This window comes from Benincasa hispida, chromosome 5 (genome assembly GCF_009727055.1).
Source record: "Benincasa hispida cultivar B227 chromosome 5, ASM972705v1, whole genome shotgun sequence".
Classification (NCBI taxonomy): Eukaryota; Viridiplantae; Streptophyta; class Magnoliopsida; order Cucurbitales; family Cucurbitaceae; genus Benincasa; species Benincasa hispida.
The window spans coordinates 55,624,234-55,645,147 of NC_052353.1; the positions used below are offsets into that span (position 1 = coordinate 55,624,234).

At 34.4% G+C, this 20,914-nt stretch overlaps 1 protein-coding gene across 3 annotated transcripts; it reads left to right on the plus strand.

Moving 5' to 3' along the window:
* Positions 1-209: 209 nt before the first annotated feature.
* LOC120077569 (beta-galactosidase 13-like) lies at positions 210-5,348 on the plus strand. 3 transcript variants are annotated; one of them, XM_039031504.1, is made up of 20 exons: positions 210-368; positions 692-764; positions 914-1,009; positions 1,104-1,216; positions 1,330-1,396; positions 1,498-1,590; positions 1,697-1,840; positions 1,983-2,077; positions 2,207-2,312; positions 2,408-2,492; positions 2,596-2,714; positions 2,828-2,995; positions 3,157-3,335; positions 3,459-3,568; positions 3,684-3,793; positions 3,882-3,989; positions 4,096-4,200; positions 4,317-4,462; positions 4,564-4,912; positions 4,987-5,348. In XM_039031504.1, the coding sequence occupies exons 1-20, from the start codon at positions 355-357 to the stop codon at positions 5,092-5,094; spliced, it is 2,388 nt and encodes a 795-aa protein (XP_038887432.1). In that variant the 5' UTR covers positions 210-354; the 3' UTR covers positions 5,095-5,348. The 3 variants fall into 3 exon arrangements, with proteins under 3 accessions (XP_038887432.1, XP_038887433.1, XP_038887431.1); XM_039031505.1 differs by having other exon boundaries at positions 216-368; positions 625-764; XM_039031503.1 differs by lacking the exon at positions 210-368 and having other exon boundaries at positions 399-764.
* Positions 5,349-20,914: the final 15,566 nt, after the last annotated feature.

Here is a 20,914-nt window from a genome sequence, read left to right on the forward strand (position 1 = left end):
ATTCATAACTTATTTAAGCACCACTTAAATTGTCCAAAAAATTTTAAAAAAATCTTAATTTCTAAGATTTCTTTTGAAGGTGTCCAATTGATATATATTCTCAAAATAAATCATTTTGCAATCAAAATTTATCAATTTCCTTAAATATAAAGGGAAAAAAAAGCTAAATGTTGCTTCTGCTTAAATTGATTAGAGCTCGCCAATTTCCAAAAATATTTTTGAAACCTCCATTTTTAGCTTTCATTTCTTCATTTTCATTTTACAGGTCGAAACTCCAAATATGGCAAAGAGCTTCACAACCAAGAGATTCTAACTTCCAGTTTCACCTTCAAATCAAAGAACTGCTCCGGATCCATGTTAATTTTCAGGTATCAATTCCAAGGTTACACTATATAAATCCATGTCAATTTCCATTTCAATTCAGCTTCTTGAAATCCTCCAACTCTAAATGGATGCTAGTCCTTGAATGCTCATTTGAATTTTCTATGTGCTTTCTTTTCAATCTCTGAATTTCCTGTTTCTATCCCTATTTCTCCTAATTTTCTTTTTCCCCATTTCTTTCTGTACACGACTTTAATTCCATGGCAGTTCATGGAGAGATGCTTGTTTTTTTCGTTCTTTCAGTATTGGCTTTTGGAATTACTTCCCATGGTTATGGCGGTAATAATATTGGTGTTACTTATGATGCTAGATCGCTTATCATTAATGGTAAAAGAGAGCTTCTATTCTCTGGTTCCATTCATTATCCAAGAAGTACTCCAGAGGTATATGCCGAAGACACCTTAGGTCTAGGTTTTGTTTGTAACTAATTGAGGAGGAATTGATAAAAAAAACTATTGAAACGACATCTTAATCTCTAAATTTTAGATTAAAAGGAGCTGAGGGAAATATTGTTTTCGAAATTGGATTGCAGATGTGGCCAGATATTCTAGACAAGGCGAGACGTGGAGGTTTGAATGTGATCCAGACTTATGTTTTCTGGAATGTTCATGAGCCTGTGGAAGGTCAGGTAAGGCTGAAGGCTGAAGATCGTGGAATTTAAGATCGATTTATGCGATTCGTAACTTGATTCAATTATATTTTTTTATTTTTGCAATATGTAGTTTAATTTCGAAGGAAATTACGATTTGGTGAAATTTATCAAGCTCATTGCTGAGAAAAAGATGTATGTGACTTTAAGGGTTGGACCCTTCATTCAAGCTGAATGGAACCATGGGTATTGATCATCGTTACCTCTTTCAAGCTTCAATTTTTGTAATTCTTTTTCTCTTTTTTCCTTTTTCTCTATTTTCTCCCTCCCTCTCTCTAAGATTTGCTTTTCACCTTCAGAGGACTTCCATATTGGCTCAGAGAGAAACCAAACATTATTTTTCGTTCATATAACTCACAATTCAAGGTAAAATATGACTGTCATCTTTATAGTTTGAATTTGTCTGAATTTGTCTTGGAAGTTGGAGTTGGAAGGTAGTACAAGAAAATTAATTATTTCATTTGCAGCATTACATGAAAAAATATGTAACGATGGTCATAGACATGATGAAGGAAAATAAACTTTTTGCTCCTCAAGGAGGACCCATCATTTTAGCTCAGGTTTGTATCTACCTATATATATATATATTCCCCATTGTTAGTTTATTTGATTTTTTTTTCTTCTTTTTAAATTTTTTCTAACACAAATTTTCCATCCACGATTCAGATTGAAAATGAATATAACCATGTTCAACTTGCATATGATGAGCTCGGTGTCCAATACGTCCAGTGGGCAGCAAATATGGCAGTTGGATTGGGGGTTGGAGTTCCATGGATCATGTGCAAGCAGAAGGATGCTCCTGATCCAGTGGTAAGTTTGAGGATCTCTTTATTGGGGCTCTTGATTGGTGTAGAAAAAAGAAACTGATATAGGAAGATTAAAGAACAAAGTAGTGGAAGTTTTATGATTTAATCCTCGTTCTTGGAACTAAAGAGACCACTTATATGTTCAGATCAACACATGCAATGGAAGGCACTGTGGAGATACTTTTACAGGACCCAACAAACCCTATAAGCCTTCGCTATGGACTGAGAATTGGACTGCTCAGTAAGCATATATACCTAGTTTTATTGACAATTTTTATCGGGGTGGAAAATGATGTGAATTAAAAAGGAAGGTTACTATATACAAGCATAAGTGCGATCTAAACATCAACTATTGTCTATCATAAAATAGGTATAGAGTATTTGGAGATCCACCTTCACAAAGATCAGCAGAAGATATTGCCTTTTCGGTTGCTCGATTCTTCTCTAAGAACGGTAGTTTGGTAAACTATTATATGGTAAGAAATATATGGCTTTTACCATGCCTATAAATTTTATAAGTTAGCAGAATTCTACTTCCATGGTAACTAATGGGACTATTTTACGATTGTAGTACTATGGTGGAACAAACTTCGGTAGAACAAGTGCTGTCTTTACAACAACTAGGTACTATGATGAAGCACCACTTGACGAATTTGGTAAGTAGGTTCCATGTCTAAGTACGAGAAATCATTGACTCTGAAGAATGTGCTTGAAAGCTCATTCAAATGTCTAAAATTTTGCACTATTATGATGTGGAAGGCTTACAAAGGGAACCGAAATGGAGTCATCTCAGGGACGTGCACAAGGCATTAAATTTGTGCAAGAAACCTCTCCTCTGGGGAACTCCTGGAACCCAAGTGATGGGCAAGGGTTTAGAGGTACTATGATCATTTATATACATTTGATATAATGTTTTAAGTGAAGGCACTTGGCTGATCCTTCAAAACCACCAAGTTATGGACAATCGATCAACTTGTTGTATCCTATACAGGCCCGCATTTATGAGAAGTCAGGAACTAATATTTGTGCTGCTTTCTTGGCCAACAATGACACAAAGAGTGCACAAACTATTACCTTCAGAGGACGGGAATATCTTCTTCCACCTCGATCAATTAGCATACTTCCTGACTGTAAAACTGTTGTCTACAACACTCAGACGGTAAAACTTCTTTCTCATGAAAACTTAGTGACTGGAAGTTTAATAAAATAGGTTTTCTACGTTGTTAAATTATAAATCTTGCTACAATTGAGGTTCATGGTTTCTTAGGATTCTAATTGACTCTGCCATAACCATTTGCCAAAAAAAAAAAAAAAACACAGATTGTATCACAGCACAATGCAAGGAATTTTATCCCTTCAAAGGTTGCAACCAATTTCAAGTGGAAAATGTCGCCTGAACCCATTCCAACTATTCAACAAGTACCAGTAAATAATAAAATACCATTGGAGCTCTACAGCTTACTTAAGGACACCACAGATTATGGATGGTACACCACTAGGTAAGACAAACTCTATTTTTTCACAAAATAATAATAATAATTTTAGGCTAAGTGACAAGCAATAGAACTTTAATGTTTGAAGTTTTTGTGGATATTTAACATCTTTACATCAACTGATAACAGCTTCGAGTTGGAGAAAGAAGACGTATCAAAGCGTCCTGATATCCTACCAGTGCTACGTATTGCAAGTCTTGGTCATGCTATACTTGTATTCGTCAATGGGGAATACATGGGTAAGTGTTTATCCAAATATGAATACTATATTACACATAAGTTTCTCCACATAGCATACATCCTAACATTGAAAATATTCATCGCTAAAGAACATAGGGGTCTTTTGATTTCTAGGAACGGCACATGGCAGTCACGAGGAGAAAAACTTCGTTTTCCAAAAATCAGTGCCCTTAAGGGCTGGAATTAATAACATAGCCTTGCTAGGCATGACAGTGGGACTTCCAGTATGGAGATTACAACCCAGTGCTTGTCATTTCTGTTTGATTGTATTTTAGAAAATATAATCACCACTTTCTTTTGTCAATAATGCAGGATAGTGGAGCATACATGGAACACAGATTTGCAGGGCCTCGATTTATAACAATCCTTGGTTTAAATACCGGAACACTTGATATTTCTAAAAATGGCTGGGGACACCAGGTAATATTACAAGTAGCCCTTTCATACCTAACTAATCAAGTAAATGAAGTTGATTTGCAAAACATACGTCACAGGTTGTACAACTTAAATACTCACACTCTTGCAGGTTGGTCTGAATGGAGAAAAAGTTAAAGCTTTCACTCAGGGAGGATCACACCGAGTTAACTGGAGCGAAATCAAGGAAGAAAAAACTGCTCTCACATGGTTCAAGGTAATGATAATAAACAGTTCTATCAACTCTTTTCTCAGTTTTGGCATTGGAGATAAAATGTACCAACTCCATGGAGATACTATTGATTCAACTAAACTCACTCATTAATCTTGCAGACATATTTTGATGCTCCAGAAGGAAATGACCCTGTGGCTATTAGAATGAATGGAATGGGGAAGGGACAAATTTGGGTGAATGGTAAAAGCATCGGTCGGTATTGGATGTCCTACTTATCCCCTCTAAAAATGCCTACTCAATCAGAGTAAGAAACCACCCTTCTCCTTTTCCCTACTCATTAACATCTCTATAAACTCAAAATTCAAAAAAGTTTTGTCCAACGAAAAAAATGTTGCTCTTTCTCAGGTACCACATTCCTAGAACCTTCATAAAGCCATCAGAAAATCTACTGGTAATATTGGAAGAAGAGAATCACACACCTGAAAAGGTCGAAATAGTACTCGTGAACAGAGACATAATCTGTAGCTTCATTACCGAATATCATCCACCAAATGTCAAGTCCTGGGAAAGGAAAGACAAGCAATTCAGAGCTGTAATAGATGACGTGAAAACAGGTGCCCACCTCCAATGTCCTCACGACAAAAAGATCACCTCTATTGAATTTGCGAGCTACGGTGATCCTTCTGGTGTTTGTGGAAACTATCAACACGGGAAATGCCACTCATCGTCCGATACACAAAAACTTGTCGAACAGGTAAAAGAAACTAATACAAATACAAATCCCTTTTTTTGTTTGATTAAGCTTTTCAAATGGGGTTTTTTTTGCAGCATTGTTTGGGTAAAGAAAACTGTTCAGTGCCAATAGATGCATTCAACAACTTCAAAAATGAATGTGATGAGAAGACACTAGCAATACAAGCAAAATGTAGTGCTTAGAATCTGAATGGGCAAATATTTTAAAGAAAGAAGGAAGAGATCAGGGAGAGGTTGGTATACACATTATGTTTGCTTCTAACAACATGTTTCAAAAATCACATCATTTTCAGGGTTTGGGCTTCTTGAAGCTCAAAGTTTTACTTCTTTCTTTCTTTTCTTTTTCTACTTTTCTTCTTCTCCTTTTTTTTGTCTCTCCCCACATACACATACACCTTTTCCCCATCCCTTTTGGTCATTTATTATTTAAATTCGTAATCAATAGAACTTTTTCTATTTTCTTACTCTCAATCTCAACTCTTAACTTTTATTTTCATTAATATAGTCTCACAATTTCTCGAGCCTTGTCTTATTCTTTATTCTAATCTTTTATTTTTGAAATCGAAATTAAATTTTTATGTCCCCTTGACAAGAATGAGAGTAAAAAATGAAGGTAAAAAATGCTTTTTCCATTAGTAAGCAATATTGCTTTAAATTAAAGAATCCAACATTAATATGGATACTAGTTAGTAAAAATATTGGTAGAATATACAAAGAGAATATAAAGAAAATATTGTTACAACAATGAAAGCATTACCAGTTGAGATTTAAAACTTATTTTAGCACCACTTAAAATGTCCCAAAAAATTTTTTAAAAAAAATCTTAATTTCTAGGATTTCTTTTAAATGTGTCCAATTGATATATATTCGCATAATAAATCATTTTGCAATAAAAATTTATCAATTTTCTTAAATATAAAGGGAAAAAAAGAAATAAATGTTTCTTGTGCATTTTAATTTATTTGGTTCTTGATAATTTAAAATATCAAAAGGAGGGTTAATGTTTGAATCGTATATATTCATATTTTATGTTAAATATAAAATAGCCAAGTAGTTGGGATATATTATATTATATCATATGTAGTATCATTTTAGTTTCTTTCTAAAGTTGTATTAAGGAAAAGGTAACTTAACGTGGAGCGCAACCATTGGTGGAAGACACATGACATTCGAAGTAAGTGGCAGCAGAGTATTGAAACTCGTTGATTAGAGCCTACCAATTTCGAAAAATCTTTTTGAAACCTCCATTTTTAGCTTTCATTTTTTTTTCATTTTCATTTTAGAATCTCCAAATATGGCAAAGAGCTTCACAACCAAGAGATTGAAACTTCCAGTTTCACCTTCAAATCCAAGAATTGCTCCGGATCCACATTCATTTTCAAGTATCAATTCTATGGTTACACTATATAATTCCATGTCAATTTCCATTTCAATTCAGCTTCTTGAAAGCCTCCAACTCTGAAGGCTTGCTAGCCCTTGAATGCTCATTCCAATCTTCCATGTGCTTTCTTTTCAATCTCTGAGTTTCCTGTTCCTACCCCTGTTTCCTCTAATTTGCTTTGTCCCTGTTACTCTCTATACATGACTTTATTTCTATGGCAGTTTATAGAGAGATGCTTGTTCTTTATATTCTTTCCATGCCGGCTTTTGGTATTAGTGTTATGGTCCTGGTGGCAATAATACTGGAGTTACTTATGATGTTAGATCGCTTATCATTAATGGTAAAAGAGAGCTTCTGTTCTCTGGTTCCATTCATTATCCAAGAAGTACTCCAGAGGTATATGTCGAAGAAATCCTTGGTTTTGTTTGTAAAAAGTTGAGGAGGAATTGATATAAAAACTATTGAAACAACATCTTAATCTCTAAATTTTAGATTAAAAGAAACGGAGGGAAATGTTGTTTTCGAAATTGGATTGCAGATGTGGCTAGATATTCTAGACAAGACGAGACGTGGAGGTTTGAATGTGATCCAAACTTATGTTTTCTGGAATGTTTATGAGCCTGTGGAAGGTCAGGTAAAGCTGAAGATCTTGAAGTTTGGGATTTATTTATGTGATTCACAACTTGATTCGACTATATTTTTGCAATATGCAATTTGTTGAGCCAACTCTTTGTAACTGAATCTAATAATCACCGTTGTTCAGTCCATAATTTCTTAACATCCTTATCCATTTCGGGAGATCAAATAAAGAGTTATGAAGAACTTCCATCCTTTAGGGGACACTCCCAAGGTACCATTTGGCGATGCACAAAAACTTTATCCAACTTAATGAAAGTGATCAAGAGATATGTTATCACACGTCTCGCTCCACTTACTATGAACATTCACTCCATTCACCTTGGTATTGACCTACCCAAATGCCACCCGTAGCAGGACACTCCAGAGATGCCTCGAGGCCGAGGATAGATCTCACGGTGTGAACTTTTAGGGTGAAACATGTAGAAGTAAAGTGAAGTATCATATATCCCATTTACCTCCAACTGAATGTTCTACCTAGGGTTATTAACTTAGAAAATCCAGCTACTGATTTTAACTAAGTGGTTTGTTTAATTTGCTTAAAAACAACACTTGATTTTTTATGATTAAACGAGTTTGATTCAAGTCTTATTAAACACTTTAACAGACTTTCATCAAATTTGCATACATATAACAAATCTATCTATTTCATTTTTCTAGGTATGTTCCCAGGTAGGGGTGTGACATTTCCATCGACTTAAATACCCCAGCCTAACCAAAATCAGTCTTAGCCAAGAGGTCCCTTATGGATACATTTGTTACATATTTAATCTTTCATTAGTCAATTTAATACTATTAAGCCGAATTAAAAGATTAAACTTAGATTTTTAATCTCACTAGAATTTGATCTTAGGTTTATCTCAATCAAATTTTAAAATATTTTTAAAAGATGATTAAAACCTAAGGTTTATATGCAACTCTTTATTATTGATTTAATTCTAATTTCATTAATTATAACTCTTCTAAAAAATGAAACAATTAAAACCATTTCACATTGCTAGTTAGACATACATAAGTTATTTATAAGTTTTATAAATAAACCTAAGTGTCATACTTCATATAATATTTATTTATTACTAATATATAACATTTATATAATAAAGTAATGAACTAAGCATACATTCCATGCTAACATATAACCTTATATTATAACATTTATAATATAAATGATGCATGAATATGCTTTAATGCATGCATATAATATAACTTTTATATTATATAATGCATAAGCATGCTTTAAGTGATTAAGCATACTAATATATTATAACACTTATAATATAAAAATGATGCATTAAAAAATGCATAACCTATGGTGGGTTTTAAAACTATATGACTTACATTATGGCATATAATATAAACATACATCACATGCATATTTAATAAAAGTTGATGGATCGAGATAGTTTATCTCAAAACCGAAAAAGAAAAGCTAATCTACTATAAAAGACTATGTGATGAGCCTGAAAGTCCACACGATCGTGCAACGCATTTTGAGTAACGTATGTCATGCGATCGTGTAGCTAACGACTATGCGATGAGCATGATAGTCTGCATAATCAAATAGCAAGCCCCGAGTATCGCATACTATGCGATCGTGTAGCTAATGGCTATGCGATGAGCATGATAGCCTACACGATCGTTTAACGCGCATGCCTTGCGTCGAGTATCAAATATCGCGTGATTGTTTACCCTCGAGCGTCTATGCGATCATGCAGCCAATGCAACACGATCGAGTAAACGTTTTACACGATCGCGTAGATCGTTTAGCAAATGTTATACGATCGCGCAGAACAAGAACGCATAGCCAAATCTAAACGATCATCTAGCTTAAGCCACACGATGCAACCACCATTTCGTCTTCTCCATTGAAGCGAATTGCAATTCTTGCCTCTGAAGCTTCTTCACGAACGACTCAAAGGCTCTAAATGAATACTGACTCGTTTGTAAGAAATAATGCCCAAAAATGCAGGGGCCCTTACAATTAACTTTTGTAAATGTAAACAGAAAGCCATAAAAGAGACAACTATCTCGAAACATCCATCAACAACATCCATATACATTTAATAGTTAAATGCATTGCGGAAACTTAAAACCCACCAAACTGTAAACAAAATTCAATACAGAAAATGGAATTTGGATATCAGAACATAACCTGGCTCTGATACCAATTGAAGGAACTTATTTTACAAAGGACATTTGAGAGGAAGCGGATCGTCCAAATCCCATTTTGATTGAACACATACATTTATAGTGAAACAAACAGATTATGCACAAAACATAAATCACAACATGCTATTCAATAAATAAACAAGAGTTTAGAGATTATACCTTTGAAGAACTGTTCTTCAAGTTAATCCCTCGAACTAACTCGTTCACGAATGCATCGAACAAGTCACGAACACTCCAAACAAACAACAATGCAAACTCAAACCAAAAAAGGACACTACCACTTAGTGACCTTGGTATTCTCCGTGTGAGAATCCAGGAGTAGTGGGCTCTGGCTAATTTTGATTAGAGGGGAGTTTGGAGTTGGATGAGGAAGACGATCGAGAAAAACAAAACTATCACGTAGCAAAATCTCTTGATCATTTAGAGAAGCGAGTCTATCGCATAGGGTCTCCAAGCACTCGTGTAGTACCTCAAAACATGAATGCTTGTCGCTTGAATATAAATAAAATCAAATTTTATTTCATTTCATTTTAATTTGTCATAAAACTGAATAACTTCTCACTATGGTGGTTAGAGAGAAAAAAGGATAATTATCAAATAATTAATAAATTATAAATAAATATGATAAGTAACTTATTATATTATATTTATAACCTATAATTTTAATATTGAATCATATACAATATATAAACCATAGTTCTTTTTCTCTATTTTATGGCATTTAATATAAATCATATTTATATTAAATTTAATAACTATGAATCTTATTCATAGAAAATATATTTGAATCATATTCAAATATTTATTCCTCCAATTAAACAATAATGTATCAAATATGTTATGTCAGTTATATCATATATAATTTAATTATATCATACATAATTAAATTTCCTCTTATTAATTTGACATTTCAAATTAACCCAAAAACTAATTTTTAACTAAATCCATTGAGCTACCAAGGGGACCTTATGGACTTGTAGCTTGAAGCTCCAACGATATGTGAATAACTTATTAAACTCTTTAATCACATTATCCATCATCCGTTAACTATCTGGCACTCCACTAAAGACCGACAGCTACACTCTTCGCACTACAAATATATTTCTATGTCCATCAGATATAACTAATCAACAGTAAGATGATCCTTCACAAATCATTCGTAAGTACAGCTGGGCCAAATTACCATTTTGTCCCTGTAGTTACATCTAACTTCTTAAGTACCACTGATCCCTTTTATGGAAAATAGATCATAGTCCCACTATGACTTAACCCCTCTCGGCTAGGAGAGGTGTGGCACCACATTGTTCTGAAGAAACGATATATCATGCAACGGAAGACTACATAATCAATAAGCGCTTAAACTGCATTTAATTTGAGTTTTAAGCATGTTGTTCATATGATATTCTAAAACACATATTACCTTTGAAGATTTCTCCACCAATTCCGCTGAAATCTACCAAGATAGAGCTTAAATCACTGAGAGCACTATCACTGAGATTTCTACTATGCTCAAGCTAGAACATGTGGTGGAAACACTTAAATAGTTGAATTGATGAAAACAAGTGAGAAAGGTATGTAGGGTTTTCAAGTTTTCACTTCAACAAGCATATCACAAAATCCTTAAAGTTCTTTATGCATGGAGCTCCTTTATTAGGTAGAATGCATGCAAAAGTATAGGGTTGCATGAAGAACAGCTCCAACTTAAAGATCATTGCAAACTAGAAATGGAATTTGGTGATTATCCAACAAATGTGATAGTAGGTTTTTCCCAAAAATGGACAAACCCATTAACCTGAAATGATTTCAAAAAATCATTTTATTTAAATTAATTTTATAAATTTAATTCAAAATAATTAATTTTAATTAAAACTATTTTTATAATTTTTAATTAAAATAATATTAATTTAATATCTAAATATTAAATTAATAAAATATTAATATTACCAATGAATCAATTTTGTATTTAATATCATATTTAATATTTAATATTTTTCCAATTTCGTTTAATTTCAATTAAATTAAACATTTATAATTGTATCATATACAATCAATCGAAAACCCTAAAATTGAATTTGAACATTTCAAATTCATAACCCTAATTTCATACATCAATACTCAATTTGTTATTCTAATTTAATGAGCTAGTAGAGGGACCTAATAGACCTACAGATCATGAGTTCCAACGATCTATAATTAATTCGTTAAAACTCTTTAATCGAATTAATTGCTATTCGTTAATTATCAAGACACACCACTATAGCTCGATAGTTGCACTCTCCTCACTGTAGATATTTTTGTCCATATAAACCATAATCAGTAAGTCAATCTTTTACAGGTCATTCGTAATTACAGTTGGGTCAAAATTACCATTTTACCCCTGTAAATACATCTCGTTTCTTAAGTTTCCACTGACCCTCTAATGAACAATTCAATTCATAACACTACTTATGAATCATGTCCTTCTATGTCATGAGAAGGTGGGGACCCGATTGTTCAATACCTGAAATCAACGCTTAAGAGAACAACTTATCTACTAATCCTTAAAATAGGTAGGAGTGAATTTTATCTTGCAGGACTATGTCCCCAGCTATCCATCTGGTCTTATTCCCAAAATGGAAGGTTTATTGAGCTGTGCTGTGAGACTACTCTCACCCACGCAGATCAAAGGATAATCCCGAATAAATAGGAGTTCATAGCTAGCTTAGGATTAAGATCGAGTTATCGTAGGTTACTTTAAGTATGAAATAGCCAGTTTTAACAGTAAATGGTCATTATAAAGAAAAGTGGCTGTTTCGTGGTCCAGTCTATATGCAAACTCATTGCATAGATCCTCACTCACATATCTCTACATGAATGATCTGTGGATCACATTATTTTTATTATCTATACAAAATGGGCCGCATTCAATAGTGTTACCAGGATGAGATACCCAATTTCATCCATATACTTATAGACCATTTAGGCTATATACTATTAACTTAATCTTGTCACCACATAAAGTTAAAGTATTCATACTATAGCCATGGATATGTTTATTAGATTTTCATAATAGAATGCAAAATCAACAACTTTATTGAATAAGACACTCAATAATATTTTATTGATAAATAGTTAGTTTAACATAAAATTTACGAACTGCGAGTTCTAGGACATTCCCAACAGTTCAAGACCCGGAATCAGCCCTTAAGGGAGCAATTTATCTACTTACCCCTACTTCGGGGAAGGAGTGAATTCCATCTTGTATAGTTGAGTTCCCAACTCCCCAATCAGACGAATCTCCAAAATGGTAGGCTTGTTGGGTCGGTGATCTGGCTACTTTCACCCATGCAAATCAAAGAACCGCCCTCATAGGTAGGAGTTCACAACTCACTCAAGATTAAGGTCATGTTATCTATAGTCCTCCTAGTGAAATGAAAGTCTCAATTATGAACGGCATTAATATAACGAGACTAAACATTTCGTGGTCTGGTCTTATACAAACTCCTTTGTATAGAATATCCTCGCTTTCATGTCTAATACATGAATGATCAGGATCAGATCATTTGTAGCACTTTACAATATTTGTAACATCTACAAAGTGGGTCATACTCGTAGTGTCACTAGGATAAGGTACCCATCCTTATCCATATACTACAGACCATTTAGGTTATCACTTAAACATGATCTACCTATATGTCTTCACATGCATGTTTAAGTTACAACAATAACCATGGATGTTAGTTTATTGGTTTGTGGTTAATGCAACTAAAATATCGTATATTTCATAGACAGGAGTGAATAAAATATCATATGTTATTAATCACATAAATGTTTGTTCATACAAGTTTACAAACATAGAATCCTACAAGATTTAAGGCATCAACCCCAACAATCTTCCACTTATCCTAAAACTAGTGAAGTGTACAAGATAATTGAATTAAAAGTACACAAAACAATAAACTAGGGCACAATACGCCCAGTACAAGATCTCCCACTTGCCTAGTCCAGTCGTGGTCTGTCCCATAGACCCATACTCTGCAGGTGAGCCTCAAACACTATAACTGTAAGGGCCTTTGAAAACGGATCAGCAACGTTGTGCTTCGAAGCTATCTTCGTGACAATCACATCCCCTTTATGCACAATCTCTCGGATGAGATGGTATTTTCGCTCAATGTGCTTGCCGCACTTATGACTCTTAGGCTCACAGGAATTTGTCACAGCACCACTATTATCACAATAAAGTGTGATAGGCTTTGACATGTCTGGAACAACTTCCATATCAGTCAAGAATTTCCTGAGCCAAACGGCATCCTTTATAGCTTCACAAGCCGCTACATACTCGGCCTTCATGGTGGAGTCCGCGATGCACCCATGCTTGGTGCTTCGCTATACTACAGCCCCTCCATTAAGAGTGAACACTGATCATGAAGTGGATTTCTGAGAATCCCAATCAGTTTAAAAATCAGAGTCAGTGTATCCAATAAGGATCAAATCCTTGGAACTATACGCAAGCATGTAGTCCTTCGTTCTCCGAAGATATTTGAGGATGTTCTTGACGACTGTCCAATGATCATATCCTGGATTAGGCTGATATCTGCTAACTATCCCCACCTCGTAGCAGGTGTCAAGTCTAGTACATAATATCACATACAATAAACTACCTACAGGAGAGGCACATTAAACTGCCTACAGCAGAGGCATAGGGGACCCATCTCATTCCTCAACCTCTTGAGGTGTCTTAGGACATTGTTCCTTAGACAAGGTAACTCTGTGCCTGAAAGGCAATAGGTCACTCTTGGAGTTCTGCATCGAATATTTGATTAACATATTGTCAATATACGATGCTTGAGACAGTGCTACCATTTTGTTCTTTCGATCCCGAAAGATCTGAATACCAAGAACAAATTGAGCCTCTCCCAAATCTTTCATTTGGAATTGAGTCGCTAGCCAGTTCTTAACTGTAGTCAGTAAGCCTACATCATTCCCAATGAGTAGGAAATTATCTACATATAACACTAGGAAAACTACTGAATTGTTGATAATCTTCTTGTAGACACAAGGTTCATCAACATTCTGATCAAAGCCATAAGATTTTATCATAGTATCAAACCTCATATTCTAAGATCGAGATGCCTGTTTCAGTCCATAAATGGACCAATTCAACTGGCAAACCTTTTGCTCTTGACCTTGGACTATGAATCCCTCAGGCTGCACCATATAAATGGTCTTCTCAAGATTGCCATTCAGAAAAGCAGTTTTGACATCCATTTGTCATATCTTACAGTCATAATATGAGGCAATGGATAGGAGGATCTGAATAAAATTTAGCATGGCAACATGCGAGAAAGTCTCCCCATAGTGGACTCCCTCTACCTGGGTATAACCCTTTACCACGAGTCTAGCCTTAAAGATTTGCACCTTTCCATCAGTACCCCATTTCCTCTTGTAGATCTATTTGCAACCTATAGGTTTAACCCCTCAAGATGATCTACAAGATCCCAAACTGAATTGAAGTACATAGACTTCATTTCAAGATCCATGGCTTTGATCCATTCATCTCTGTCAACATCTTCCATTGCCTTCTTGTAAGACAGTGGATCCTTAACCTCGCCATCAGCTACCATAGCTAGGATTGCAGTTAAACCCATATAGCGAATAGGTGGGTTTGAAACCCTCCCACTACGTCGTGGTTCCCTTAACATTTGAGATGGATTTGACCTACTAGATGAACCTAGTCAATAACTCTTGTTGAGGTAGTAGGCTCTTTAACAACTCTTATTGAAGATTCAATAGTATTTTGGAAAGCTTATTCAACAATTTTGCTTCTAGGTCTATGCTCCCTTATATGATCCTCCTCAAGAAAAGTAGCATTTTTCGATACAAACACTTTTTTTTCTTCTTTAGGATCATAAAAATAACCTCCTCTTGTTCCCTTGGGGTAGCCTACAAATAAGTATAACCTCGAACGTGATTCCAGTTTCTTAGGATTAGTCTCATGTACATGTGTTAGGCAACCCCAGATACGAAAATGACGTAAACTAGCTTTACAACCATTTCACAACTCCAAAGGTTCTCTGGAAACAATCTTGGAGGGAACACAGTCTAAGATATAAGCTATAGTCTCTACTGCAAAACCCAAAACGAGTCAGGTAAGGAAGTGTAACTCATCATCGACCGAACCATGTCCAAAAGGGTTTAATTTCTTCTCTCTGATACACCATTCTGCTGAGATGTACCAGGTGCTGAGAGTTGGGAAACTATTACATGTTCTATCATATAGTTCTGGAACTCATAATCCAAAAACTCTTCACCTCGATTAAATCGAAGCATTTTAATCATTTTACTTAATGCATTTTCAACTTCAGCCTTGAACTCTTTCAACTTTTCAAAGGACTTAGACTTATGTTGCATTAAATGAATGTACCCATACCTCGAATAATCATCAGTAAAAGTGATGAAGTATTGATAACCTCCCTTTTAGAAACCAAATAAGTTTTAGCAAAATAATTCTAGTGTACCCTAATTGACATCTATTTTACAATGATGCTCCAGTGAGGGCAGGACAATAGTCACCATAGGGTGATCAAGTGCCCCTTCACTAGAATGAGACAATCTCAACCGTTAGACAAAAATAACTCCTTGTAACTGAATCTAACAATTATCATTGTTCGGTCTAGAATTTAGTAATATCCTTAACAATTCTGTGTACGTGTAATTCCTCATTTTAGGCCCTAGAGTGTTGGGTTTTATGTCCTAAAAACTCGCAGTTTGTAAAATGATAAACATTTTCTATAATCAACATACTTGTTATTGATCTCATAAATTGTATGAAAGTCTAATTCTAATAAACTAAGACCCATGACTATTGTATGAGTACTTGAACTTTATTGGAGACATAAGAGTGGATCAGGTTCGAGTAAATAGTCAAAATGATCTATGGTACATGAATGAGGTTGGGTACCTTACACCATTGGATGCGACCTACTCTATTTTTGTTACAAAGAGTTGTAAAGTGCTACATACGATGTGATCTTAATTCGTACATGTTATGACATGAGGAGTAGAGGCGTCCTATGCAATGAGTTTGCATAAGATCAGGACCAAGAAATAAATCACTCTTACTTTATAACGTTGTTTACTGTTTAAGACTGACTATTTCACCTAGATGACCTAGGTAACTCGATCTTAATCCTGAGCTAACTATGAACTTCTGTTTATTCGGGATTGCCCATAGATTTGCATAGTTGAGGGTTGGCTCAACAGCGCCGACTCAATAAGACTCCCATTTTAGGGGTAAGATCGGATAGATAGCTGGGGACATAGGGTGCAAGAAGGAGTTCACACCTACCCGATTTAGGGATATGAGAAAGGTTGTTCTCTCAAGTACTGAATCCAGATCTTGAGCAAGGGGCCCCACCCTCTCATTGGGTTGAGAGAGTTTGGTTTGGTGATTGGATCACAAACTAGTTGTTCATTAGAGAATCAGTAGGGATTTGAGGAATAAGACGTAATCTCGAAGGTAAAACATATATTTAACCCAGCTGTTATTCCGAACAACCTATGAAGGGTCGACTTGCTGATTATGGTTAAATCATGTGGACATAATATATCTACAGTGAGAGGAGTGAAACTATGACCTTTAGTGGAGTGACACATTAATTAACGAATGGAGATTAATTTGGTCTAATGAGTTTAGCCAATTAATCTCAGATCGTTAGAGCCCATGATCTGTAGGACCACAAGGTCCCTCTACTAGCTTGTAACGGACTAGCTCTAGAATAGCGTGATAAGTTAATTTGAAACGATCAAATTAGAATTAAGGAAATTAGTAATTATATGAGATATAATTATGTTTAATTTTAGAATTAAATGGAATAGGAGAATTTATATATTTAAATATGATTTAAATATATAAAGATGGATATGTGTTAAAATTAATTTAATATTTGATATTAAATNAGAATTTATATATTTAAATATGATTTAAATATATAAAGATGGATATGTGTTAAAATTAATTTAATATTTGATATTAAATTAATTAAGTTTTATTTAATAATTAATTTATGAAATTAATTAATTTTTTATTTTTAAGATCAAATAGATTTTTTAAATCAAAATTTTGTTTTTAGATAAAATTGGAAAAATTGAAAAATAAAAATACAAAATGGAAAAATGGATTTTTCCATTATCCGTCACCAAGTAGCTCACACATATTGCATTGTCTTGGCCTTGTGTTCTCCAAGCATGAGCTGCAACTCATGCAACTCTTCTCTTTGCATGTTGATCTGCAATATAATAAGAAGATTGGAGTGAAAATCAGGCTTGCAATCAAAATAGTTTTGAGAGAAAAACTGGTTTGAAGAAAGATTCTTCAACAAGGTTGCAGCAATGAGCTTTTCTCCTTCATCCCTTGATTCAAGCTTGTTTTGAGTCCCACAACTCAATCTAGAGCACCAAGAGAATAATGGAAAGATCTTGAGGTGGTCTACAACAAGATATGGAGAAGATTGTTGCTAGAGAAGGAGCTTTGAAGAAGTTCTACAAGAGGTATGTCTTGAAACCCATTTTTCCTGCAGAAGCATGCTTTATATTATGCCAAAATTAGTGAATTTGAATGCTTAGATGATCCTTGTGCTTCTGCTGCTATTGATACAAAACTATATAGAGTCCCACCCTAATGAGCCAACCTTAGGAAAAAGCCGATTAGGACAAGAGACTAAAGCAACCCTATCTATTTTTGGAGATCAAATAAAAAGTTGTGCAAAACTGCCATCCTTTTAGGGGACACTCCTAGGGTGCCACGAGGCGATGCACAAAAACTTTATTCAACCTAATGAGAGATACCGAGGGATATGTTGTCACACATCCTGCTCCCACTTACTATGAACATTCTCTCCATTCACCTTGTTATTGACCTACCCAAATGCCATCTATAGGAGGACACTCCAGTGGTGCCTCGAAGTCGAGGATTGAACTCATGGTGTGAACTTTTAGGGAGAAACGTGTAGAAGTATAGTGAAGTATCATATACCTCAATTACCTCCCACTAAATGTTCTACCTAGGGTTCATTAACTTAGAAAATCCATTACTGATTTTATCGAAGTGATTTGTTTAATTTGCTAAAAAATAACACTTACTTTTAATGATTTCACAAGTTTGATTCAAGTCTTATTAAACACTTTAACATACTTTCATCAAATTTGCATGCATATAACAAATCTATCTAATTCACCTTTCTAGGTAGGTTCCTAGGTAGGGGTGTGGTGTTTCCACCGACTTAAGTACCCCAGCCCAGCTAGAACCAGCCTTAACCAAAAGGTCCCTTATAAATACATTTGTTACATACTTAATCTTTTATTAGTCAATTTAATCCTTTTAAACCGAATTAAAAGATTAAACCTAGATTTCTATTCTCATTAGAAATGTGATCTTTGGTCTATCTCAATCAAATTTTAAAACATTTTTAAAAGATGATTAAAGCCTAATGTGTGCATGCAACTCTTTATTATCGATTTTAATTCTAATTTCATTATAACCTTTATTAAAAATGAAACAATTAAAACCATTCCATATTGCTTAGCTAGACATACATAAGCTTTTTGTAACATTTATAAATAAACCTAAGTGTCATGCTTCATGCAATGTTTATTCATTACTAATATATAACTTTTATATAATTAAGTAATGAACTAAACATATATTCCATGCTAACAACAACCTTATATCATAACATTTATAATATAAATGATGCATGGATATGCTTTGACACATGCATATATTATAACTTTTATATTATATGATGCATGAGCATACTTTAGGTAATTTAATCATGGATACTAATATATTATAACTCTTATAACGTAAAAATGATGCATGAAAAATGCATAACCTATGATGGATTTTAAAACTATATGACATACATTATGGCATATAATATAAACATACATCACATGCATATTTAATAAAAGTTGATGGACCGGGACAGTTTATCTCAAAATCGGTAAAGAAATGGTAAACTATTACAAACGTTTAAGTCAACTAGTTTGAACAAGTGAACTGGGTCTTGAACCACCCACCTTGAAGCCTCGTCACTTGATTCTGTAGCAATCCTTCTGTTCATCGAGCAACGAGTGTTGAGTGTAAATGATCATGTAGCTTAGGACTATACGATGAGCATGAAAGTCCATGCCATCGTGCAGTGTGCTTCGAGTAACATGTTAGGTTCTTAAAGGATGCATATTTTCTATGTTAATTCTCCCAAAATTATGTTGATTATTTGTTTTAAATGCTTATTTTATAGGTAGAACGGTCCTCGAAGCATTTAGGAGTCATTAAGGAAAGATCGGGCCAAAAAGGATCCAAAAGCCAAGAAATTCAACAATTTGAAGAGAATTGAGTAAATCACCAAAATGCCATTGAGAATGTAGCATCACGGCCCTAGGAGAGACGTTGCACAATACTTAAAGGCAGAATGTTCAATCTCACTGCAAAACAGGGAAGCGTTGCAACGCTCCAGACTTTGATGTGCGCGCCTTGCATTGACAAGTGTTGAGGGGGTAGCGTTGCAATGCAAGCCCAATGGTTTAAGGATTTTCATTGATTTAGCATTGCAACGCTACCCCATCATCGTGACGCTAGCCTGCGTATTATAAAAGAATTTCTTTCATTTTTGTAAAATGGGGAGGAAGAAAAATCACAAAGGTTGGGATCTATCTCCGAGTTGTTTCACTTCTTTGATAATTCTTGCTCCAATTTAGGTTAGATTTTATATTTTTGTTGAAATGTAAACAAAACTCTTGTAATTTTTCATACAATTTGTCAATGAATTTGTGAAGTTGATTGAATCTTGTTTCTATTTCAAGGGTTCTTGTAAATTCCTTTAAGATTTCTACTTTCCTTATCAATTGCAATCTGAATTGAGCCTTCTTGAATCTGATTTTAATTCTTGAAGCATGTTGAAGGATCTAAATCTTGAACATGTATAGCCTAGATGCTTGGTTTTGTCACAATCGTTGTTGAATACGTTACTTTCAATATGTTCGATGGAATGTCTAGCCAAGATCTATAAGAGGCAATAGTAGTTGTGTTTTGATGGCTATCCTAGGATGCACTAATTACTAGATTTGGTGAAATTTTAGTTAATTGAGTAAGCTATCTTAACAATTAATCAACGCAATTGAATCCTAGAACCTAATGAGCGTGATTTCTATTCTATATGGCCGCTATTGAACTCAATAGAAGTAGGAGCATGTAGGTTGACTAGGGTTTGGTCTATCAAACCTTAATTAATGATTAGGACGTTCTCTTGACTAGGTTATTGTTAGTTATCAGCCTTTGTAGAGGCTAGCTTGATTGAGTTGAGCGAGTAGTTGCGAGCATAATTCGATTGTCAATAAACTTTTAGAATTCAATGATAGGAATTGCATTGAACGTCTAACTTGAATTAGAAGTAAGATCATTCCTTACTTGTTTACATTCATCCTCTATTTTTTTTTATTTCTAGTACTTTCAGTTCAATTTTATCAACCCCCCATTTTATTAATTTAATAGTCAAGGTTAGTTAAGAAAGGATATGAATTAAAACCTTACCTGTGGATTGACCTCTTACTTTCACTTTAACTACGAGTTAGTTAGGTTGTTGTTCGATCTTTATAAATATTGTTTGTTTCGGGTTAGGTAGAACTAACGACACCTACTTAACAACCGAACAAAATGGTACCGTTGCTGGGAAAGCCAAGCCATTTAATCATTTTCTTAGGTAATTTGACTAGCAACCCTTAAAACACCAAAAATATTTTCTTTTCTTTGTGTCTACTTGTTTTAATATGACGGAC